This window comes from Ovis canadensis, chromosome 12, assembly GCF_042477335.2.
Source record: "Ovis canadensis isolate MfBH-ARS-UI-01 breed Bighorn chromosome 12, ARS-UI_OviCan_v2, whole genome shotgun sequence".
Taxonomy (NCBI): Eukaryota; Metazoa; Chordata; class Mammalia; order Artiodactyla; family Bovidae; genus Ovis; species Ovis canadensis.
In genome coordinates this window covers 51,895,126-51,920,507 of record NC_091256.1, presented here as the reverse complement: position 1 = coordinate 51,920,507, position 25,382 = coordinate 51,895,126, and the positions used below count along the sequence as shown (strand labels likewise).

Below are 25,382 nucleotides of genomic sequence, written 5' to 3'. Positions count from 1 at the left end.
ATGGAGTTGCAGAGTCGGACATGACTGAGCGACTGAACTGAAGATAAATGTCATGGGAAAGACAGAATGGTAAGAGGGAAAGAACAGAGAAGGAGAGAGGAGGGTGTTGCTGTGGGCAAGACTTCAGACAGTGAAGAGCCTGGCATGTGGGGGAAAACAAAGACCAGTGAGCTGGCAGCTTCATGGGCAAGGTGGAGAATGGGTTGAGATGAGGTTGGAAAAGTAGGCAGTGGGCTTTTTATGCAGGACTTTCAAGGGATTTAGGAGAGTTTCACAGAAAGAACTGTGGATTAAACTCAGTCATCAAAGCATATAAAGGAAGGGAATGTTTGGTCTCAGTCATTTTTTTAAGGATTACTGAGGTATTTTGTGAGCAGAATGGTTTTGTGATGCAGACTGGAATGGAATGGGTATGTTGGAGGGGAGTTCATGGTGGTCTAGGCAAGAATGGTGGTGGTTTGGGTTAGATGGTGCTAGTGAAAATGGTTACATGTGATATTTGTTTGGAAATGGTTACGTGTGATATTTGCTGTGGAAAATTTTGTAAACCTTTGGGTAACATCATCTCTACACAAGACCCCTGTGGGATATCCTTGGGAGGGATGCATGTTAAGTCCTTTTAGTCATAAGCCCTTTAGCCTCTGTTAGTGTCTCTGGACCTCAGTGAAATGCTGGGAGGATGTGGCCTGGTTGTGCCTACGTGCAGGGGGCAGGTAGGCAATGTTCAGCACATGGAGCTTTGAGGAGGGAGGTCTTGGTGCCAGAGTCGAGACTGATCTAAACATTTTCCAAAGACAGAATGAACATTTTGGAGCTGTTTAGTTTCTTTCTGGACCAGCCCCTTCTGAGTCCCATCTTCTTCATTGTCTCCCTTTCCTTGGTTCCATGTAGAAGACCACGTGTGTCTGCTGGATTGCATTATTGTCGATCTCCAAGACATGGACATCTTTGCTGCAGAGAGACACCCACGAGAGTATTCCAGGGTCTCAGAAAACAGCAGCGCAGACCTGATCTTCCCCTCCTATTTTGTGCGACAGACAGGAGGAAGCCTCTTGACCGAGCCCTGTAGGCTGAAATTGCAGGTGGAAAGGAATTTGGACAAGTGAGTGGTTTATTTTCAAATAACTAGCTATTGTAAGTAGAACTGTGATAGCTTGGAAATCAGTGCTGTTACGTTTGGAAGGGCATGGGAATTCTCTTACATTTTCGTCTATGTAACAAATACGTGTTGAGTCCCTACCATCTGCTAGACATGAGGGCTCCTATGATGAAAGAAAAAACTTCTGCCTATATGGAGCTTGCATTTCGTTGAGGGATATAGGAAGGTAAGTATATGATTCTAATTTCGTGTTTGATTCGATTTTAAACTGTATTGTAGGATGACAGTAGGTGCCTTAGAAACAAAGAGTAAGGGACCTGAATTTAGCATGGATTTCGATGGCAGAAGGGAGGTAGTGATGGCACGGAAGAAGTATTTGGAAGAAATGTCATTTGGATTCTGTGTTTCAAATGCAATAGATTCTGGACCTGCTATTGAAATTTACCCTGGAGCTCCACTGAATCAGAGTAACTGTTTAGATGCTATTTTGCCCATTTTACTCCAATTAGCCGTCTGAAAATGCTCCATAAAGACCATTGAACTGACTGTAATTTCCTTCTTAATTGGCTTCAAAGCACAGGATGCTTAATTTCTGTAGTTTGGAGCATGGCCTCAGTTAGTTCTATATCTGACTGGGAAACTTACTGAAAAGGAATGCACTCAGACCCTATCTGAGACCAGTAGAAGCTGACTCTCAGGACCAAGCCTCAGGTGCATATTAACAAGGTCCTCTGGTAGTGCTTACGCTCTACTGGCCCCAGCAGTGGACTGGGACTGCTGGTTACAGTGTGTGATGCCTGTTCAGTTTGGGGCATTAATTTTGGAGAAAGCAGCAACACTCAGATCTTAACTTCAGGGAGAAATGAGGCGTGGCTGTGAAGTAATGAAAGCAAATGATATTCATTTGCAGCGTTTTGAAAAACAGTGTCACTCCTTTTCCAGAGTGTGATTTTAATCCCTCTTGGGCCACTCCCTTTGCAGTTCATTGGTCTGGGCAAGTCATTTAGTGTCACTGTTTTGTTTCTCTCTGGATTAATGATACAGCATAGCCACTCTCACTGGGATTTTTGTGTTTCATTCTTACTTGTTATTCAAGTGCTCTCTGGCTGGTGTTCAGTTATGGTTGGCATGGGCTGTATTTGATTTTACTGGCTTAGACGTCTTAGAGGAGCTTCATTATTTATAAATTGAACGTTTTGTTTTCTTTTCAAGTAATGCTTTCCAAAAAAAAAATGTGCTTTACTACTCTGCTTATCTAAACTTCACCCACTTCCATCAGTGTTTATGTGCGGGTAATTATGCCCTGTTAGCCCAGATGGAAGGGGATGACTAAACACAGGGTATCTGATCAGCCTCTCCTGCCCTGGACCTGGCAACCCGGGGGTTCTTGGTAATCCTTTCCAGCTTTTCTTTGTTAATTGCATGACTGGTCTTTTTTCACCTGGTTGTATGAAGATTTTTCTCCGTAGACAAAGTAGTTTTTAGTATTTCTTTTCAACTGCAAATCCTGGCCCTCTGCTTTATATACTTGGAGTATAGCATCTGTAGGATCCATGATATCCACTTTACCTTTAGGAGGGTAGAGAAAAAGCTCTTCAGTGTTGGGATGAAGTATATTCCCCCTTCCCCAGGCTTTTTTTTTTTTTAAGATTATTTTTGGCTGTGCTGAGGTCTTTGTGGTATGAGGGATCTTTAGTTGCGGCAGGCAGGATGTAGTTCCCTGAGCAGGGATCGAACCTGGGCCCCCTGCATTGGGAGCACAGAGTCTTAGCCACTGGACCACCAGGGAAGACCTCCTTGACCTGGGCATTTTCAACATCATTCCTGCCTGCCCATCTCAGCTTGAAATGAGTGACTGAGTCAGGTTTTATCCTAGTGTCCCATCTTGGCTCATTATGAAATACTGGTTCCTTTCTTTTGTTACCACTAAATGGATAAAGAGCTTGTCATTTTTTCTTTTTTATTGAAATATAGTTGTCGTACAATAATGTGTTAGTCTCAGCTACATGGTAATCTGACATTTGCACACATTATGAAATGATCTCTGCTGTGAGCCTCGTAACCATCTGTTTCCACACCAAGTTATTGCAGTTATCATTGGCCATATTGCTCATGCTGTATAGTATATCCCCATGGCTTGTTTATTTTATGGCTGGAGGTTTGTACCTCTTAATCCCCTTCACCTATTTTTGTACCACCCCCCACTCCTCTGTTCTCTGTACCTGTATCTTTCCCTTTTGTCTTTTTTTCTTCTTAATTGCTCTCCCAACTATAATGTGTAAGTTATTTCTGAGTCTTATGAAATTTTTCTTTATTTATCAATTAGTTAGGTCAGATTTGGGGACTTTATAAGTGTATATTTGGGGAGAAAAATGGCCTTTTGTAGCTGAACGATTACACTCAGTTGTACTAACTTGCTTCACTTGGACTTATGAAATCTTTGTCATTGAAGGTTAGAAATTAATTGGTTGATAAGGGAGGTGGGTACATGTTAGCACTTACATTTGGGTGTGAGCTGTGTCAATGTTAAGTTCTTGATTTTTTTGTGGAAGTGACCTTTTATCTTTTTCCGTAGAGAAATAAGTCATACGGTGCCAGACATATCTATCCATGGCAATCTCTCCTCAGTCCACTGTTCTCTGGATTTGTGCAAGTACAAGTTGATCCGGGGTTTGTTGGAGAACAACCTTGGAGAGCCCATAGAGGAATTCATGAGGCCTTATGATTTGCAAGACCCAAGGATTCATGTGAGTGTGACGTTCGGTTCTTCTGTAACTCTTGTGGTCTCATGATCGTCATCCTATGTATCTGTTCCTCAGAGTCAGCTGGGGAAAGAAGATGGAGCCACAAGCAAATTAGATTTCATGACATTAACTCCATTTTTAGATTGACATCAACTATGAATTGATTGACATTTTCCTTTTCCAGACTGTTCTGAGTGGAGAAGTATACACGTGCATGTGTTTCCTCATTGATATGGTAAACGTAAGTCTGGAGCTGAAAGATCCAAAAGGAAAAGAAGGTGCTGGGTCCCTAGCCAGGTATGGCTGTGATTATATGGTTTTACTATTAGTGATGGTAATAGAAATCTTGTATACCTTGTGCTATCGTGTAAAGCAGAGTGGCAGAGTGGTGGTTCACAGCTGAATGTGGTCTGCCTGCAAGATGCTTTTTGGTTGGTCTGCACAATGCTTTTTAAATGTTTAAATTCATCTATCACTCAGGACAGCTGAGGTTATGCTGTGATAACAGGCACTCCAAAATACCAGTGACTTAGAAGAGTAACAATGTTTTTCTCCTCCTGTTTCGTGTCCATTATGGGTCTTGGACTGCTCTTCTCACTGCAGTTACCCTGGCTGACAGAGCAGCTTCCTGTGCCAGTGAGAAGAGCCCTTGAGTGGTCTTGAATGGCAGTGAGATCCTGGTAAGCCCCGTGGGGCTAGAACATGGTCCCACGTGAGTGCAGAGTCAGAAAGCAGTCTCCCTGTGTCTGTGTCGAGTGAGTCCAGAGCTGTCTGGTGAACACTGGTGTTGGTGGCCTCACTGGCCAGAATTAGTGAATTGTACATGAAAAAGTTTGGATTTCAGCTTCCTTTGAAGAACTGTAAGTTTTGGCAGCAGAGGGCCAGTGTTCTCAATTAGAAGCATCTGGGAGCTGAGTGGAAGCTTGGGCGGCCTTTAGATAAGGCATGTGCTCACCCAGCAGTTCACTAACTGATGTCTTCTTGATGACTATCGACCAGGAATTTGTGATTACTGGTATAGAACCCTCAAGAGTGCATTGTATTTTCACACTTGACATTTTCATCTCTTGACAGTCAAGTAAAGTTGAGCAGAGATTACTCCTGTTCTCTAGATAGTTTTTGACGAGTGTAAGATCACATGACTGGAAAAGTGGTTCTGTATTCGAAAACAGGACTTGAAGGCTAGTAATTTTTCTATGGGACACGCTCTGTCTTCTGTTTTGTTTTTCCTTAAAAATGCATCCAGGTATCTAACTCAATTAATGAGAACATGATGTGGTGGAGTTGGGGTCCCAGATTGATTATCTTGTGAACCAGCAGTTTTTTCTGACGACTGGTTATGCCACTTTCTTCCAATATAGGGTAATTCTGTCTGGATTGTCATGATGGTACTGAGTGGTTAAGAGCTGCCCATTGCAGCTCTACCTGTTATTTAAAAAATGGCAGTTGCAGATGCATTTTCTGTTGGTAGATGAGCTGCATTACTTCTCTCCATGAAAAGTGTTATTGCTGTGGTGGTTCCCAGGAACTTCTTGCATAAACATTCAGCAGACTGTGGAGAGAGACTCTTCCAAGCAGGCCAGGAGTTGACAGATGAAGGACTAAAGGGACCCTCACCCTTGGGGATTATTACGAATATATAGTCTTAGTAAACTTAGGTGAGGAATGAGAATGCTAACGAACCAAGCATGCAACAAATATGTGGTATTATTATTCCCCATAAAGTTCCCATGGACAAGAGTGTCTCCTTAGAAATGGAAAAGAAGGTACAAGGCAAGGTGACACTTTGATCCATTTTGTGGAAACTGTTAAAATCAGTGACAGATCTCAGAGTGAAGTTATCTCCTTCATAGAACTTAGGCATATTTATGGTTTTGTTCTTTTATCTTAAACATATGTAATTTTGTAAAATGGAAGCGTTCAATGTCTTGACTGTTTTCTACCATAGATTTGACTTCAAGAAGTGTAAACTGCTCTATGAGAGCTTTTCCAACCAAACCAAGTCCATTAACTTGGTTTCCCATTCCATGATGGCTTTTGACACCCGCTCTGCTGGGCAGAAGACCAGTCCTGGTGTGACCAACGTGTTCACCTGCATCTTTCAGCCCTCTAAAAGCAGCAGCACCACCCAAGGCTCCATTCAGATCGAACTGCACTTCAGGTGGGAGATCCAGACCCTGACCTTGCCTTTCTTTATCATGACATATGCCCTTTTGTGGCCTGTGGGCCAACACCATGTAGGCTTTAGAGCATCAAAGGACTGAGCAATCTTTGAGAAATAAATAATGGCTTATTAGTGCAGTGTACTGTATATTGAGTGTTCTGCAACCATGCAGTTTCGCTGACTGGCCAAAAGATGTCTCTGTTGCCTTAAGGAAAGTAGTTAGGGTTAAACCAGATTCTTAAAATCAACCTCCCTATCAGATGCGTGTGCACGTGCATGCCCAGTCCCTAAGTTGTGTCCAGCTCTTTGCGACCCCATGGACTGTACCCTGCCAGGCTCCCCTCTCCATGGGATTCTCTTGGCAAGAATACTGTAGTGGGTTGCCATTTTCTCTTTCAGGAGATCTTCCCCACCCAGGAATTGAACCTGTGTCTCCTGCATTGGTAGGTGGATTCTTTAGCACTGTGCCACCTGGGAAGCACCCCCATCAGCTGTAGACTTTTAATGTGTAAAGTGACTTGGGGAAGGAAGGAATTATACTCATGTAAGGGGAGAAAGTCTTTTGGTCTGTAGAAATAATAGAAGGGAAGTGGTGTTGACTTACATTATCGAGTTATCTGTGCAGGTCTTAATGACTAACTTCTCCTTGTAAAACGAGCTTTAGCCTCCTTGAGCTAGATTATGTTTTTCTTCTTGGTATAATGGGAGGCACTGTTGTGTGTGAAGAAAGCATCGGTTTTGGGATCACATAGATCTGGGCTCAAAACCTTCATCTACCACTTCCTAGTAATGTGTCCAAGGACAAGTTTTTTCATCCCCTTCACCTGCATTTTCATCTACTATAAAATAAGAAAGTTACTGTACTTGGAGGTGTACAGTTTAAGAAGGAGGTGATAATTAAGAGGCAGAGTGCCAAAGAATCGATGCCTTCAAAACTATGGTGCTGGAGAAGACTGTTGAAAGTCCCTTGGACAGCAAGCTGATCAAACCACTCCATTTTAAGGGAAATCAACCCTGAATACTGGTTGGAAGGACTGATGCTGAAGCTCCAGTATTTTGGTTATCTGATGTGAACAACTGACTGATTAGCGAAGACCCTGATGCTGGGAAAGATTGAGGGCAGGAGGAGAAGGGGGCAACAGAGAATGAGATGGTTGGATGACATCACTGACTCAGTGGACATGAATTTGGGCAAACTCTGGGAGATGGAGGTGGACAGAGGAGCCTGGTATGTTACAGTCCATGGGGTCACAAAGAGTTGGATACGACTGGGTGAGTGAACAACAACAATAATTAAACATCTCTTTGCTGACAAAAATCCGTGTAGTCAAAGCTATGGTTTTTCCAGTAGTCATGTATGGATGTGAGAGTTGGACCCTAAAGAAGGCTGGGCAGCAAAGAATTGGTGCTTTTGAATTGTGATGCTGGAGAAGACTCTTGAGAGCCTCCTGGACATCAAGGAGATCAAACTAGTCAATCCTAAAGGGAATCAGCCCTAAATATTCATTGAAAGTACTGATGCTGAAACTGGAGCTCCAGTATACTTTGGCTATCTGATGCCAAGTGGCAACTCGCTGGAAAAGATCCTGATGCTGGGAAACATTGAAGGCAAAAGATGAAGGGGGAGGCAGAGGATAAGATGGTTAGATAGCATCATAACTCAGTGGACATGAATTTGAGCAAACTCTGGGAGATAGTGAAGGACAGAGGAGCCTGGAGTGCTTAAACCATGGGGTTGAAAAGAGTTGGATACTACTTTAGCAACTGAACAACACTAACATATAATTAAACAAGATATTCTGGCTACTACTTGGCATAGATGAGAGCTGTTATGATTATTCCTGATGTAGCTTATGTTATTTTATGATACACTACTGTAAAATTTTTTGACTAAGTGGGCATAGACCTGAAAACTGAAAAGTTAGGTACGATCGATAGAAATTCAAAAGGTGACCTTTGGAACTGGTGTCAGTTTCATTCTATTAGTGCTAATGTCAGCAGATAAGTTGTAATTATATAAACCAGTGAGTAAGATGGCTGGGAAAAGCTTCTTGGTTAGGCAAGAGAGGAAAAAAAAAACTTACAAAATTGTACTTTTATTTGTATATGTGTGACATTTCAGTGTGCTGTTCAGTGAATTCCTCAGGGTTGAGTTTTCCTAGGGAGGGGTCGTGATCTCCATATGTGTTTAGGAATTCTGCCTAATTAGATATTTAAACTTTTGCATGAGCTTTTAAAACATTGTATTAATTATCTTATTTTTGGTTGCACTGGGTCTTCGTTGCTGTGTATGGGCTTTCTCTAGCTGCCACTGGGGCTAGTAGTTGCTCTGCGGCTAGCCGCTGTTGACTGCAGTGAGCGGGCTTCTCACTGCGGTGGCTTCTCTTGTTGTGGAACGCGGGCTGGAGGCGTATGGGCTTCTGTGGTTGTAGCACAGGGCTTCGGTAGTTGTGGCTCGCCAGCTCTAGGGCTTAAGCTCAGTAGTTGTGGTGCACAAGCTTCGTTGTCAAGTGTCATGTAGAATCTTTCTGGATCAGGGATTGAACTGTGTACCCTGCATTGGCAGGTGGATTCTTCTTCACTGTACTGTCAGGGAAGTCCTTGTGTGAACTTTAAAACAGTTTAGTAATGGGAATGCTAGTTGCCTCTTACTGAGCCTTACCAAGGGCCAGGCACTTTACTTGCCTTTAACTTAATTCTCACAAGTTTGTCCAGTGGGTGACTTCTTCCCCATTTTAGAGATACAGGTATAGAAGCTTGGAGGGGGTTAAGTAACTCTTCTGAGGATACACAGCCAGTAAGTGAAGTAGTCAGAACTCAGGCTTGGGCCTCTGATTTTAAAGCCTATGTCTTGTCTAATAATTGTCAAGCCCACCACATTTTAGTGACTGGGCTGGTGGCAGTCAGATGATAAGCTGGCTGTGATTTGCAGTGCCTTTGTTGGAAGATGATGTTTATTTGAACAGGAGGCTTGCATACATTTGGTCCATCTGCTGAAACAGTTTCTTTTTTCAATTTGCTTTGTTATTGAACTGGCTTCCTCAATATTGACTAGTTGTCCCACCTATTATATTTTTAATATACAAGAAGCCTTAAAATATTTATAAATTTATATACTAAAGATGTATAATTTCTCAGAGGCTAATAATAAAAGTCGTCCACCTTGGTTTTTCTAACAGAAATACCATTGTTAGTGAGAGGGTTAAAATGTTCTCTTGATTGGAACTTTTGAACGCTTTCTGTGTCTCAAGAAGAATTGCTCTTCTGTTGGGATTTTGTGTGTCAAATATAAATCACTTTACAGTGTTTAAAGGCTTGAAATATTTTCCAGAAAAGGGATCAGACATACTTTGACTTTCCAGTTAGTTCATAGCGCTGACGATCTGTGTTCAAAATGGGGTGGAAAAATTTTACTGAGGGCGACATTTTTTCTCTATTACAAAAGGGTAAAGTGTTTCTGTGAAAAATGCTGTATCTGTATGAAGGAGACATGCACCACAGTGCCCTTTTTCTAGGGGCACTGAGCCAGGTTTAGGAGAAACAAGAGGCTAGAGAAGCCAGCCTTAAAAAATCTCCGAATCAGCTTTTCCTGAATAGAAGCCCCTTTTAGGGCTGTGAAGCAGGTATGTGTAGTAGTCAGAGCCCCAGAATTGATTTTGGGCTCACAGAACAGAGTTCAACCCTGAAAATTATAGGGGCGTCCCTGCCCATTTTTCTTGTCTTGCCCATCTCTGCCCACTAATATACTGACAGTGCCTGGCCCTGACCACACCTTGGCTTGAAGCCAGGCCTGGAGTCCTTCTAGGGTTTTCACCTCAAATATAGAATTGAGGGTAATGATGGCAACAAAACCAGTAACCCCTCCCCTCTCCTGCAGCGCTACTTCTAGGGTGCTTGGGGTGTCAGCCACAGTAAACATCTTATTTGTCCTCCCTCTTTGGCTAAAAGATCTGGGTTCTCAGGCTAGTTCTAGCTAGAGAAACCATCATGTACTAGTATGTAAATTTGGTGTTTATAAAGAAGTGATCTTAGCATTGAAAAAAGAGTGCCTGCCTCACTGATCTTTTAGAAACAGCCTGTAGTGGAGGGAACTGACATTTATCAGACCTGTTACATGCCTGGTGCTTTCTCTCTTACTGTTTTATTATTGCTCGATTTATAAATGAGAAAACAGAAAGATAAATATATGATATTTATATGTGGAATCTGAAAAAAATGGTACAAATGAACTTATTTGCAAAACAAAAATAGAGTCACAGATGTAGAAAACAGTTGTCTCATTACCAGGGTAAAGGGGGAGGAGTGGTAAATTGGGAGACTGAGATTGACAGGTACACACTACTGTATATAAAATAGGTAACTAGTGAGGACTTAGTATATAGCACAGGGAACTCTACTCAATACCTTGTAATGACCTATATGGGAAAAGAATCTTAAAAAAGAGAGTGGATATATGTATATGTAGAACTGATTCACTTTGTTCTACAGCAGAAACTAACATCATGTAAATCAACTATTTTGTTATTGTTCTTTAGTTGCTAAGTCATGTCCCACTAAGTCAGGTCTGACTCTTTTGCCCCATGGACTGTAGCCCTCCATGCTTCTCTGTCTATGGGATTTTTCAGAGAAGCATACTAAAGTGGGTTGCTGTTTACTTCTCCGGGAGATATTCCTGACCCAAGGGTTGACCTGCTGATGGCTCAATGGTAAAGAATCTGTCTACTGATGCAGGCGATGCAGGTTTAATCCCTGGGACAGGAAGATCCCCTGGATAAGGAAATCAGCTCTACTCCGATAAAAAAATTTTTTTTTAAGTGAGAAAAGAGGCTCAGAGAAGCTAGATAACACAGCTTTTAAGTGACACGATTTAAGCCCATGGTTTTTCTACCACACCAGGATTTCTCAAACTCAGCACTGGTGACGTTGTAGGTTAGATCATTCCTTGTTGTGAAGGCTGTCCTGTACATTATGGGTTGTTTAGCCTCATCCCTGATTTCTACCCACAAGATGCCTACAGGAACCCCTTCCCTTGTGACAAAAATGTCTCCAGACATTGCCAGATGATTCCCAGGGGATGGAAGCACCTGAGATGGGGATGTCTGAGAACTGCAGGATGACATACTTGCTACTGCTTTCTTATAATACATTCCTTCTTGTTTAAAAATATGATTGACTTTTGAAAACATACTGAATGTTTTATTAGACTCTGGCTCAGAGTTTATTGATATCCAAATCTTAGTTTAGAAGATGCCGGAAGGCTTCCCTAGTGGCTCAGTGGTAAAGAATCCACTTGCCAATGCAGGAGACATGAGTTCGATCCCTGATCTGGGAAGATCATACATGGTGTGGAGCAGTTAAGCCTGTGTACCACAGCTATGGAGTCTGTGCTCTAGAGCCCAGAAGCAGCAACTACTGAGCCCACCTGTCGCAACTGTGGAAGCCTGTGTACCCTAGAGCCCATGCTCCACAGCATGAGACACCCCCACAATGAGAAACCCAAGCACTGCAACTAGAGAGCAGCCCCTGCTTGCCGCGACTAGAGAAAAGCCCGCACAACAGCAAACGCCCAGTACAGCCATAAATAAATAAATAAAATGTAAGAAAGGAAACGCTAGAGTATCACCTGCCCAAATTGAGTAATATATTTGCAGGTTAGTGAAATGTCATGTTCCTCTTTTTCTGTTTTATTTTTATGATCTTCTTTCTTGTAGGTCTACAAAGGATTCCTCCTGTTTCACAGTCGTTCTCAACAATCTCCGTGTGTTTCTCATATTTGACTGGCTGCTGTTGGTGCATGATTTTCTCCATACCCCCAGTGATATTAAGAAGCCAGCTAAAGTTACTCCTTTTCGCCACCGTAACTCGAGCAGCGAATCTGCTGTAATTCCCAAAACTGTGAAAAGTGGAGTAGTCACCAAGCGGTCTTCCCTTCCTGTGTCCACCGAAAGGCACCTGGAGGTCAAGGTCAACGTAACAGGTAAGTGTTTGTAGTTCTTGGTTTGGATTTTAGGCTAATTTTGTGTCTTACAGTATGACCTTTCTGTTGCCTCTGCATTTTGACACGAACACTTAACGTGTTTCCACGTTTCGCAGACTAACAACTGTTGACATTCTTGACCTCTGTTTTCATATGGGAATTGCCTGGCCCACAGTGAAGGCTGTAAGATCTAGTCCCTCTCCTCTGACCTCCCCTAATGCATGTGCCTGGCCTGAGTACCCACCTGGGCAGTGATCTTTTTTCCCAGTGTTAAATCTGGCTTCAATTTTCTGTTTGATCTCCAGGGCCCCAACAAATGTGCCTTACTGAGTTTAGGCAAAAGTGGTATGTGAAAAATCTCAGTTTAGAAGATAAATAAATGAGGGGATTGGTGCTGGCTTTACAAAAAGAATATTTTCCTTTATAAACAGATTTACCATGGTTTTTGTTAACTAGCAGACTCTCATAGCACATCTGTACATATATGTGTATTTATTGTTATGTCTGTGATATATCCTATCTCCTGCACAGTGATTTGAAAGAAGCTGGATAGCTCATGGCATTTAAAATAGATTTAGTTTCAAAAGTTCAGTTTATACATGTTTTTTGATGAAAACAAAAAGTAAATTTGCCATGTCCATGTCCAGATGAATAGAAAACTGTCTGTGTCTATCAATTTAAAAAGCAAAAATAGTGGTCCGCATTCTTTGTAAACAACCCAGAACATATACACAGATGACCCGGTGCTCTTTGCTGCCTGACCCAACATCAGTATCTGAATCTGCTTCCTGGGAACTTAGAACAGATTGTCGCTTGGAGAAGGGGTGGTTTCCCGAGCTTCTCAGTGTCTGTTCTGCCTCCCAGGAGACCTAGCGTACAACTACATTCTAAAGAGAGAAAGTGCGTCCCAGTCTTATGCCTGTGCAGTGCTCTGTTGGCTCAGCTGCGCCTGGCCAGATCTGCAGGACCTGCTCAGGGTGTCGGCAGAATGTCGACAGACATCCTGGACATCCGATCTTTCTGGCTGACCTGTCGGCCCCCCACCCAATAAATGTGCTGCCTGGCTTACGACACCTGCTGCTTTCACTTCCCAGCTTTGGCCTAGTTGACAATACTGTCCTTTCCAGGCACGGAGTTTGTGGTCGTTGAAGATGTATCCTGCTTCGATACCAATGCCATCATTCTCAAAGGCACCACTGTGCTCACCTACAAGCCCCGATTTGTCGATCGGCCCTTTTCAGGAAGTTTGTTTGGCATTGAGGTAAGAAGTCTTTGTGTTGATTGAAGCACTCAATATTTGGCTTAAGAGAAAAGCATCTGGAGAATAATTTTACCTCCTAAACTTTCCTTCAGGGTGATAATTAATGGGACCAGAGGACCCTTGCCCTCTTCTCTTCATTTTCTCCTCACATCTACCAAGTTATTCTAATGTGTGAATTCAGGCCCCCAGGGTCAGGCTGTGAATGTGTGGAGGGACTGTACCTCTTTCTCTTAGACCCAGCCTTCCTCAGAATGTTCAAGGAAGCTCTTCCAATCCCCCTTTCCCCAACAGGCTCCTTGTCATGTCCTCTTGGTTCTGTGGGTCTAGGCCCTGTCTAATTTGTAAGGGTGAGGAAGGGGTCCTTGTTTCTCCTGCATCGCTTTCTGCACATTGAGTGCTTGTCCTCACGAAGACCTAGAGCTTTCTGGTTATAGAAACGTGATACTAAAGTGTTACGGACTTTGCATGCTATCCTTCCAGGGATATCTGATCTATTAAAGGGTACCTCTGGAGAGTCGGCCCTGACCTCAAGGGCTGAATCTCTAATTGTGATGCTCATGGCTCTGATTCAGTCTCATGAAGGAGATAATTTGCATTGGGCTGGCTTTTGCAGCCAGAAGATTACATTCTACAATATTATGCAAAAACTGCTCTGTCTCTTCTTAAGCCAGGATGTGTGGAGACAGAGGAGAAATGAGGCAGATTATTATCTCCTCTGGCAAATATTCTTAAGTCACCGATCTCTGCTAATATTCCTCTTGTTAGCATACTAGAATATTTGGTCAGAGTTACTCATCATTTGCTTCCCATTTATGATTAAACTTTTTCATGCTCAGTGCTTTCCAGTGGTGTTTCAGAGGTTGAGGGAGCAAAAATTGCTTCCACCCTCAGCAGCGGATAGTACTTTTTTTTTCTGGTCAGAAATAGCTGAATAAAACCTGTGGAGATTTTACTTCCTTACCACTTGTATCTCTCATGTAAAGAAACCTCAGTGTGAGAGGAAGGATTTGCCTGCTAGCATGATGTGACTTGGTCCTCAAATTGCAGTTCGTCTGCTTTCCAAGCCTCCACAATACCAGCTTTGAACGGGAAAGTTTGGTGATTGATTAATGAACTGTCAGGTACATTGGGTTTTGTATAGCAGACGCCCGGGAAGAAAAAAGGAAAATGGAACTTTCCTGCTCCGGAATCTTAGAAAAACTCCATGGCAAAATATTTGAGCTTCCTGGAAACTCCTTTCAGTCTTGTTCTTAAGGTGGCACAGTTGAATCTGAATTTTAAGACTACCCTAATACATCCTTGGGGGGGAATTGTAAATAAGGCAAAATGAGCTAATGTTGAATACAGCAGGGGACCTTGGTGTCATATGCTTTTCAGTAGCTCTAGAAAATTCCAGGCTTCCCTGGTGGCTCAAATGGTAAAGAGTCTGCCTGCAGTACAGGAGACCTAGGTTTGATCCCTGGTTGGGAAGATCCCCTGGAGAAGGAAATGGCAACCCACTCCAGTATTCTTGCCTGGAAAATCCCATGGATCGAGGAACCCAGTAGGCTACAGTCCATGGGGTCGCAAAGAGTTGGACATGACTGAGCGACTTCACTTTCTTTTTTCTTTCTTTAGAAAATGCCAGAAAAGAGGAAGGAGCAAGGGAGACTAAAGCGATGCTCTCTTCTTCCTCCTCTACTCTTGCTGAGCATGCAGCATAATATGGTCCTGGAATGGGCGTCCTCCGTCCCTATTCTCTCCCCATAAATACGTTTTATTTTTATTAGAACATCTCAAACATACAGAAAGTAAACAGAATAGTATAATGAACCCCTATGTACCTTTCACATAGCTTCAGTGATTAATATATTTATTTTCATTTATGATGGTAACAACTATATTACATGAAATTAGGGAAGGGGTGGGAAAAACCACCTATCGCCACCTATCTCACCTACATAATCTCTCTTGACATTTTGATGTATTTCTTCCCTTATAGTTTTGGCGTAATGTTATTTTGATTGAGCTGCTTTTTCACAGCCAGTATTGTAACTGTTTTCCTGCCTTTCTAGGTAGTCTTTTAAACTGTTACTTTTAAATGGCTGCAAAATACTCTGCTGAGTAGATGGGGAATATCTTGAAAATATTGATTCTCTTAATTTTATTTTTTAACTTAGCATTAAATGATGTTTCGGTGAATTTTTCTGTGTTTTGATTACTTCCTTGGATTAGTTCCCATCAAGAGTAGGATTATTGGATCAAAGGGTGTGAGATTTTCAAGTCTCTTGTTATGTATTGCGAAACTGCCTTTCCCACGGGTGAAGCGCTGTGCTGCTGGCAGTGGGTGAGGCCACCAGCCTCACTCATCACAGTGTTCATTTCAGTGGTTGTTACGGGTCTTTTATAGGAGAGGACTGATGCTTCCGAGATGGCCCCCTTTTCTCCTGGTGGTGGGACTCTTGCTAAATCAGACATTAGTTCACGCCATATTACATTTCATCCTCTAGGTGTTTTCGTGCCGACTGGGGAATGAGCAAGACACAGCTCTTTCAATCGTCGATCCAGTACAAATTCATGTGGAACTGGTGGGAAATTCTTCTTACCAGAATAGTTCAGGATTGATGGATGCATTCAATAGCGAAGATTTTCCTCCCATCTTAGAGGTAATGACGACAAGTCTGGATAACACACTGAGGCTCTCCCAAACACTTCCCTTTACTTGAACTACTTATTTACTCTGCCAGACTCAACAACAGTTCCATTACTTCAGCAAATGCAAAATACATATGACATTATCTCTGCCCTAGAAGATCTTTGTCTTACGGAGAATGAAAGACCTTTTGATTGGTATGATCTTGAAGTTCTATGAAAGTTTACAGAAAGTGGAGTTCAACATAGTTAGGGATGTTGACTGTGAGTGAAACAAAAGAAGAGTCTATCAGGAGCATAGGATGTAAATAGGCTAAGAAGGAGAGCAGTTCTGAATTAGGAAGCAGCAAAGTCAGGGGTAGAAGTGGCCCAGCAGAGCTGAGACTGAGGGAGGTCTCACTGTAAGAAGTCTGGGGACGTGAGGAGGAGGGAGAGGAGAAGCAGAGCAGGTGAAGCCAGGGCAGGACCAGTTAAGACTTGGATGTTTTATTTCTTTGGTAGAGAGGGAGTAATTAATTCATAATCCATTTGAACTATAGGAGGTTTGAAAGAGAAAAGCCATTCTGATTTTTTGGCTTCAAAAAGAAAAAAAAAGGTAAAAGTAAGTAATAAATAAAGCACTATACCCAGACTTCAAGCAGACATCCCATTTTAAAGTGGTCTTGTGTTGGTGTCTGTACAGCTTTTTCCACTGGTAGCCGAATTGCTAATGACTGAGGAACATCAGATTTTTAGAAATATTAATATAGAACTTGACTCATTTAAGGCTCTATTTGAATAAAGGAGAGAGAAATTTTGTAAGGGGGTCAGTTGGCTTCAGAAATTTAAAAAATTAAATAGAGCAAAGCAAAATGGATTAACAGAGTGTTACTAATTGGCTCTGGAGGAGGCAAGGATCGCCTTCCTCTGATTCTCTGCTTTGATGATTATATATACTTGTAAGAAAATCATTCTACCGAATTATTAAGTGCTCTAGTAATTTGCCCCATGTAGTATGTTTTGTTTGGTACAGTTTTGTGACATTGGACCTCACATCTGAGACATCTTACCTTGTGGCTATTAGTGCTTGATTTCAAGATCTCCGCAGTCTTCAAAATGAGGAAGTGTCTGTTGTATTTCTAGAACCAGAGTTAGAGTGGTACCTCTGAGAGGTGTGGACACAGAAGCCACTGCAGCTTTAAAAACTGCCACCTTTTAAATCTTGTTAGATTCAGTTACAGGCCCTGGATATCAGACTCTCCTATAATGATGTTCAGCTGTTTCTTGCCATTGCAAAATCCATCCCAGAGCAAGCTAACGCTGCGGTGCCAGACGCGGCGGCCTTGGAGGCCAGCTCCGTTCACAGCTGCCTTCCCGGTGCTTCTCGAGGGGGAGAGGAAGTCAGAGAAGGGACAAGACACACCTTAGACCCTGTCTTGGGTAGGTATTTAACCATAAAACCCGTTCAGCCTTCTCTCAAACTCCCCTTCTTCTTGTTTAAGGTTTTCTTTTGCACAATTAGATTATTCAGGGTATAATTGTCTGTCATTAAGTATAATTGTTAAGTCATATGTATGACTAATTCTTATTTTTAAAATAAAGAAAACACCACAAACCAACTATTCTAACCTACAGTATTTTTCCTTTTACCATTTCTTCTAGAGATACGGGTAATGCTAAGTAAGGTTTAGTTTTAAACTTTGTTTGTAAACTTTTGAATATGGATAATAATACCAAGTTTCAGTTTTAAGCTTTTAAAACATAGCCAATATAGGGAAAAGACTTAAAAACTTCAGGGTATACTTGATAACTTCCAATTAGGAGCTTATTTTTGCCTATAGAAGTGAAATGACTGAGTCACCAGTTTCTGATTTCTTTTTTTGCTTCAGTTAGTCTGTGGGTTAATTTACATTAAATTACTTATAAAAATATATATACCATTTCCCCCATAGAATTACAGCTGGCTAGACTGCAGGAGCTGGGGTTTAGCATGGATGACTGCCGCAAAGCTCTCTTGGTGTGTCAAGGTAATTTGAATAAGGCTTTTTCCTTTATCTATTATCTTGATAAACAATAATGTTTGATAATGTTTGTCTTTCCATTTCCTCCCCTATTCCCATGGATGCCTTAGTGAGCTGGAGTGTGTTTTGAAAGCCCTCTGTGGTTTTCTGTGGGCTGAATATAATCTAGGGCCAGTAATAATGGGATGCAGTATTTTATGGTGGATGTAAATGTGGGCTCTGGAGCCGACTGCTTGGCTTCAGATCCTTGCGCTGTCCCCTACTGGCTCTTTTGTGACCTGGGCAAGTTTGACCTCTGTTCCAGTGCTTCCTTATCTGTACAAGTGAGGATTAGAGGACCTCCCTTGGTCCTTTGTTGCTGAGAAGCACTCTATGCAAAACACACAGCATGTGCCCTGTAGACTGTTAGCACTGTTGCTGCTGGGAATAGTAATGGTGGTGACACTGATCAGCTTGGCCATTGATTGAGCTCCTCTGTGCCTACTCATGTTTCTTGTCGAATCCTCATTCCCTTGGTGGTGGCATTCTTAGCCTCACTTCAGATGGGGAAACCGGCTCAGATGGTTTGGTAAGGCTATGGTTTGGTAAGATGGTTCTGTCTCAGGCTATGTCTTAGCGTGGGGCTGGGATGGGTTTAAAGCCAGGTGTGCCCCTCTTCCTTCCACTGTGTCACACCACCTCTCCACCTCCCTCTGTGCTCTCCTTATCTTTAAATCAGAGATACAACAAAAGCTGTATATTTTCCTAGTCTTGATACTTGGATGTATATCCTCCCTTTTTATTTCTCTGTGTGGTGGCTCAGTGGTTAAAGCGTCTGTCTGCAATGCAGGAGACCTGGGTTCGATCCCTGGGTCAGGAAGATCCCCTGGAGGAGGAAATACTGGATCCACTCCAGTATTCTTGCCCGGAGAATCCCATGGGCGGAGGAGCCTGGTGGGCTACAGTCCATGGGGTCGCAAAGAGTCAGACATGACTGAGCGAATTCAGCCAGTTCAGCCAGCCATGTACTATATACAGGCGTACCTTGGAGGTTTTAGGGGGTTGGTTCCAGACCACCACAATAAAGAAAATACTGCAGTCAAGTGAGTCACACACATTTTTTGATTTCTCAGTGCGAATAAAAGTTGCTTTTACACTCTATTGTAGTCTGTTGGGTGTGCAGTACCATTATGTCTGTAAGAACAATGTATGTATCTTTATTAAGTAATACTGTTGGGAAAATGGTGCTGATAGACTTGCTCAACACAGGGTTGTCACAAATCTTCAATGTGTAAAAACTACAGTATCAGCAAAGTGCAATAAAACAAAGTATGCTCATGTATCCAACACACACACACACACACACACACACACACACATATGCGCATGTGGTATTTATACATGTTGGTAAATTGTATTGCAAATACTTTATAGAATTAGTTACAATTTTATTATAATATTAGCAGCATCATCCCTTGTCATTAAAATTATTTGTAAACAATTCTTTTACATTGATCTGAGGATGTATTATAATTTAGTCTTCAGTTGTTTTTCATTCTTTCATTATTATACACAATTCTGTTATTAATATTTTTGTGTATGAACTTTTGTCTACATCTTTCAGTTTCTTTGGTAGTGAGACTTTTTAAAAAAATGTATCTGTTTATTTGACTGCACCAGGTCTTCATTGTGGTACAAAGGGTCTTCGATGTTTGATGTGGCATTTGGGACTTTTTAGTTGTCACATGTGGGATCTTTAGTTGCAAACTCTTAGTTGTGGCATAAGGGGTCTTAGTTGCAGCATGCAGGATCTAGTTCTTTCACTAGGAATTGAACCTGGGCCCTCAGCATTGGGCACTTGGAGTCTTAGCCAGTAAAGCACCAAGGAAGTCCCCCTTTGGCAGTGAGACTTGAAAGTGAAAGTCTCTCTGTTGTGTCCGACTATACAGTCCATGGAATTCTCCAGGCCAGAAGACTGGAGTGAGTAGCTGTTCCCTTCTCCAGGGAATCTTCTCAGCCCAGGAATCGAACCCAGGTTTCTCTCATTGGTGGCGGATTCTTTACCAGCTGAGCCCACCAGTGAGACTTAGTATTATAAAAACTGGATCAGAGGATATAGATATTTTTTGAGGCTCTTTACTTGAATCGACAAATCTTTTTCTGAAAGGATTGTACCAGGTTAAACTTTGACCACTTGTGTGGTCTTATTACATGATTGTTTGCATTACCTATCCTTTACCTCTGAAAACAATTGGAAGGTAGGCCTAATTATCTTGTGTGCCTTAATTTCTTTTTTTCCTAATCATCATTGCTTTTGTTGTAGTTAACTTCATATCCCGTAATGTTTACATTTCGTTGTTTTATTTTTTTTACTCTTTAGCAATTCAAACACATTAAAAAATTTTCTAAGAGCCTTTTGGATTTTTGTTACTCTTTATTTCTTTAGTAACTGAGGTTTAGTTCCACCAATAATAAAGGTGATAATACCAACTAATGTTTATAGAGCCTCTGTTATATGCCAGGCTCTGATCTGAGAACCTCCCAGGTGCTCACTCGTTTCCTCCTCATGTCAGTCCTGTAAGTGGCTGCTGTTGGGCAGAGAGAGACCAAGCAGCTTGCCCAAGAGCCAGTATCTAGTCAGTGCAGGATCAGAAGCCAGGCCATCTTGCTCCAAAGCCTATGCCCTGAACCACCCACCACTGTTACATGCACTGGCCTCTGGTAATTTCTAAGTATAGGGTTGCATTGCTTTGCATTTTGGTTCTGTTCTTTTTTAGCTTTGGCAATCTGGTTGTGTTCAGGGGGCTGTTGTGTAACAGTTTTACAGTACACACATGGTTGAGAAGACCAAGTATGTACAACCTAAGACCTTTGAGAACAGTTACAAAGCAGCACATCAGAATATGCAGGACTACATAGTGAAGATTAAATGCTTGAGTACTGAGTGGCACCTGGAAGTTTGGAGCCTCTCCATTCCTGTTTTCTCCTCTCCTTCAGTAGATGTCACTGAAGAGGAAGGATGGCTTCCTGCAACCATTTTGAGCCAGGTCATGTGGTAAACTTGAGTAGAGGTGTGTAGTAAAGAGGGCCTTGTTCTGTTTGCTAAAAAAGCAGGATTCCTATTATTGTGCTTCGTTTTTCTTGTTCTGTCTGAGACTACAATCTGACATCAAGGTTCTCTTGGGCTATCTAGTAGGTCCCTATCAAATGTATTTCTCTGTTTCCCCGTGAGTTGTTTGAGTAGCAGTGGGAAGAGGTCCAACTGATCACCTTTCGATTTCTTCGCAGGTCAGCTAAAAAAAGCAGCCAGTTGGTTGTTCAAGAATGCTGAACCCCGGACATCCCTTTCCCTGGCCTCCAACAGCCAGCAGAGCCCGGGGGTGGTACCAGCCCGGTTGATCTCTGGCGTGGAGATGAAAGCCGAGAGCGTGTGTATCTGCTTTATCGATGACTGCATGGACTGCGATGTGCCTCTAGCTGAGCTCACCTTCTCCCGTGAGTGCTTGCCCAACCCTTAGGTTCATCTCCAAGATTGGCAGCGACTGCTGTCTTTTCTTCATGTTACTCATGCTCTTCCATTTCTAATAGCATGGGAGAGATTTAGATAATGGTTTTACATGTGTTTTCCATTATTTGTATTTTAAAGACATGTATTTATTTGCTATATGTGGCCTTTAGACCGTGGGTTGGGAATAATAGAAATTGTCGTTGATGAAATATCTGTTCTGTTAACATGTGTGCATGCTTAATCACTAAGTCGTGTCTGATTCCTTGTGACCCCATGGAGTATAGCCCACCAGGCTCCTCTGTCCATGGAATTTTCCAGGCACGAATACTGGAGTGGATTGCTGTTTCTTTCTCCAGGGTATCTTCCTGACCCAGGGGTCAAACTCGTCTCTTATGACCCCTGCATTGAGAGGTGGATTCTTTACCACTATGCCACGTGGGATGTGCCGCATGGGAAGCCATTGTTCTATAAATAGCCCTAGTTAAATAATTTCTGATCTCTCCACTTTGTTTATGTTTTCATGTATCTTAAGATTGTAGTTATTGTTGTTTAGTTGCTACGTTGTGTCCAACTCTTTGCAACCCTCTGGCTGTAAGCCGCCAGGTTCCTTTGTCCGTGTGATTTCCTGGTCAAGAATACTAGAGTGAATTGCCATTTTCTTCTCCAGGAAGGTGGGTTGCCATCTTCCCTGAGCCAGGGATCAAACCCATGTCTTCTGCATTGACAGGTGGATTTTGTACCTCTGAGCCACATCTGGCTTCAGGGAAGCCCAAAGATTATAGGGGGTACTGTTATTAAAGGGATTTAAAAGATAAGCATAGAAAGTAGGGTTTACATGCTATATAGACAATTAAAAAACACAGAGGCTTCTTAAAATGCTCACCCCATTGTCTCCTCCATAGGGCCAGATAGGAGGAGAAACCTTGTTTATCTGAGAGCTGTTCCTCAGCAGAGTGGGATGACTGTAGAAGGGCTTTATCCTCAATCACATCATTGTAAGCCATGTTAGATGCAGCTACTAAAGATAGTAAAGGAAAATCTCACTTCTGTGTTTACTTTTAATTTTCCATCATTTTGATCTTGTAAGTCACTTTTCCCTTCAAGGAAAATTCAATTCTGGGGATTTAGTTCAACCTTTTACACACTGGGAGTTTTCCTTTTCTCTGTGTTTCTAGGCACCAAAGGGCCACTTGATTAAAATTAACAATGGGAAATTTGACTGTTTGCGTGAGTGTCTTTTCTGCAGAAAATAATGTTTATTTTTCTATGGTAATCTTAACATTTTGAGCTAATATTTCTGAGGGTATGACTGTTCTCATTACACTACCTTCTTTTCAGATATTCAGGAAAAAATGTGTTTTTTCGTTCCCTGGTTGCTGGGGCTGGGATTGGTGGAGAGGCAAATGAGGCATTTACCTCATTCACAACATTTAAAGGGCAACCATGAAAATCAGTGATTAAGATAAATGATATTTTAATGCAATATTTTTAAAAATCAGAATTTATTAAATAAAAATCCCATGGTGAGCAAAATATCAAATTTTTGTGTGTTCTCTTATAAGATCATTAGTATTAATTGTAACTAATAGCTCTTTGGGCTTCTCAGGTGGTGCTAGTCATAGAGAACCGCCTGCCCAATGCAGGAGATTTAAGAGACGCAGGTTAATCCCTGGGTCAGGAAGATCCCCTGGAGGAGGAAATGATAACCCACTCCAGTTTTCTTGCTTGGAGAATCCCATGGACAGAGGAGCCTGGTGGCTGACAGTCTGTGGGGTTGCAAAGAGTTGGACACAACTGAAGTGACTGGGCACAATAGGTCTTTATATTTATTAAGATAACGTCAATTTATAACATACAACTTTCTTGTGTACAGCCTTATATTTCCACTTCTGTATACCCTACAGTGTGCTCACTACCAAAAATTTAGTTTCTCTCCATCACCATACAATCAATCACCCTTGCTCCCACCCCGGTCCCTGCCCCTCTGGGAGCCCTTACTCTGTTCTCTGTATCTTTGTGTTTGTTTTTCTAACATCTCTTTAGTATGCTGTGTCAGCAACAGAAAGTTTTGGTTGTTTCCGCCCCACCACTGCAATAAGATTTGCTTTCATTGCAGGTCTGAATTTTCTGCAGCATGTAAGAACTAGCCCTGAAGGCTACGCCCACTTCACCCTTTCTGGAGATTATTATAACCGTGCTCTGTCAGGTCAGTATAATTATCATGGGATTTAAAACATACACTTTAGCATTTGCCTGGGCCTATCTCTAGGTAAATCTTACATGAAGCAAAGGAGTGGGACAGGACAGGGAAAGATGAAAAATAAGGCACAAGCACAAAAGACACAGATTTTTTTCATATTTCTAAAAATATATTTACTATATCACAACGGAATTATTTAAAGTTTTCATAGTTAATTCTTTTTGATCCTGGAGTTTGGCTCATTTCAGAATATGAAATTGCTCAGTAGTGAAGGATCACTCGTCTGGCCCTGAGAGCAGCTAACTTTCAAGTGAGATTTAAGCCCACACACATTCTAAACTTAAGGCCTCCTTACTTCCTACTGGGCTTGTCTCTTTAGAAGAGCACTGAGTCAGTGACAGCAAATAGCCTGCCTTGCATGCATACGTACTGTCGCTTCAGTTGTGTCTGACTGTGTGAAGCTATGGACTGTAGCCTGCCGGGTGCCTCTGTCCTTAGGATTCTGGCTAGAATCCTAGAATACTGGAGTGGATTGCCATGCCCTCCTCAAGGGGATCTTCCCTGCCCAGGAATTAAACCTGAATCTCTTATGTCACCTGCATTGGCAGGCAGATTCTTTACCATTAGTGCCACCTGGGAAGCTGGTAAATGAGTATAACCTGCCTTATTTGTTCCCTAAAGTAGAATGTGGTTGCTCAGGGCAAGCTGTTCTTCCAGAGACATAAACCTGGATAAAGTGCAAGTGATTTTCATATGTCTTTCCTTCCATTGGAAAGACCAGGGTAAGGATCTATACAGATGGACATTCAAGAACAATCCAGTAACAGGGCTGAACAGTTTGAGCTGTGACATTCTTTACCTTAAAGAGAGTTCTTTGTAGGTATGGACAGAGTAAACCAAGTAGTGTTGAAGAGCGGTTGCTCCCTTTGAAGTCAGTGGAAAATTAAGCTTCCAGTGTGTTTTGCTGCCTGCTAATTGTTCTAGACTACGTGTCACATTCAGTTTTATATGTTAGTTAACATTCTCCCTTCTCTGTTCTGGATTCACTTAAAGGCAACACTCTTTTTTCCTAATTGTTCAAAATGTTTAACTTCAGAATAATGGTCCCAGCCCTGCTAGTTGAGAGAAAGTTTTACAGGGCATATGGTAGCTATTTTTTTGAGAATCATTTATTTTCCCAGAGCAAGTATTGCTTACTTTTACAGTTGCAGGAACACATTCAGGTCACTAAGCACTAAATGGCGTGAGGCGATGAACGTACCAATGTTAAGCTACATGTTAGATTGGATTTGTATTAGTAAATCATCTCATCTATGGCCAGTGGATTGTGTTTAGGGAAAAATTAACTGGCCTTGAAAAGCCGTCTTTAAAACCACAGGAAGATAGCATTTTTCTCATCCAACAGATGGGCAAAAAGGAAGGGTGACAGACCTAAGTATGGTGAAGATATGAGCCACAGAAGTGTCATTTCCTACGGTCAGAATTGTACATTGGGACAACCACTTTGGGAAAACAATTTGACGTGACCTGTAAGCATACTTGGCAACCCTTCAACATACTTCTAGATCTGCGCCCTTGAGAGTCTCCTATGTGTCCTAGGAAACAAGTGAAAAAAGACCGCTTCTAGTAGTGGTTTTCCAAATAGCAGCAAAGCTGGAATCAAATGCAGTGTCTCTTAGCAGTAGAATAGATAAACAAAGTGGTATGTTCATAAGTGGATTGGAACTCAGTGGTGAAAATAATGTACCACAGATATATGGCATCAGTGTGAGTGGATCTCAAAGACATGTTAGTGATCAAAAATAGGAACTTGCAAAAG

At 42.0% G+C, this 25,382-nt stretch overlaps 1 protein-coding gene and 1 non-coding gene across 9 annotated transcripts in view; one reads left to right on the top strand and one right to left on the bottom strand.

Moving 5' to 3' along the window:
* The window catches only part of VPS13D (vacuolar protein sorting 13 homolog D), a 266,019-nt gene that overhangs the window by 65,824 nt on the left and 174,813 nt on the right, over positions 1 to 25,382 (top strand). For all 8 annotated transcript variants that reach the window (XR_011247486.1, XR_011247485.1, XR_011247487.1 and 5 more), the window contains exons 27-37: positions 892 to 1,102; positions 3,675 to 3,846; positions 4,028 to 4,140; positions 5,792 to 6,004; positions 11,719 to 11,984; positions 13,112 to 13,245; positions 15,735 to 15,890; positions 17,085 to 17,295; positions 17,808 to 17,882; positions 21,144 to 21,350; positions 23,480 to 23,569. Coding sequence is in view for 4 of the 8 variants with exons in the window: in XM_069544704.1 (XP_069400805.1) it covers positions 892 to 1,102; positions 3,675 to 3,846; positions 4,028 to 4,140; positions 5,792 to 6,004; positions 11,719 to 11,984; positions 13,112 to 13,245; positions 15,735 to 15,890; positions 17,085 to 17,295; positions 17,808 to 17,882; positions 21,144 to 21,350; positions 23,480 to 23,569 (1,848 nt within the window). In the remaining 4 variants the exon portion in view is untranslated. The remainder of the gene's footprint in view (positions 1 to 891; positions 1,103 to 3,674; positions 3,847 to 4,027; positions 4,141 to 5,791; positions 6,005 to 11,718; positions 11,985 to 13,111; positions 13,246 to 15,734; positions 15,891 to 17,084; positions 17,296 to 17,807; positions 17,883 to 21,143; positions 21,351 to 23,479; positions 23,570 to 25,382) is intronic.
* On the bottom strand, positions 2,816 to 2,888 carry TRNAG-CCC (transfer RNA glycine (anticodon CCC)). The gene has a single exon. It is a non-coding gene; the product is annotated as a tRNA-Gly (tRNA).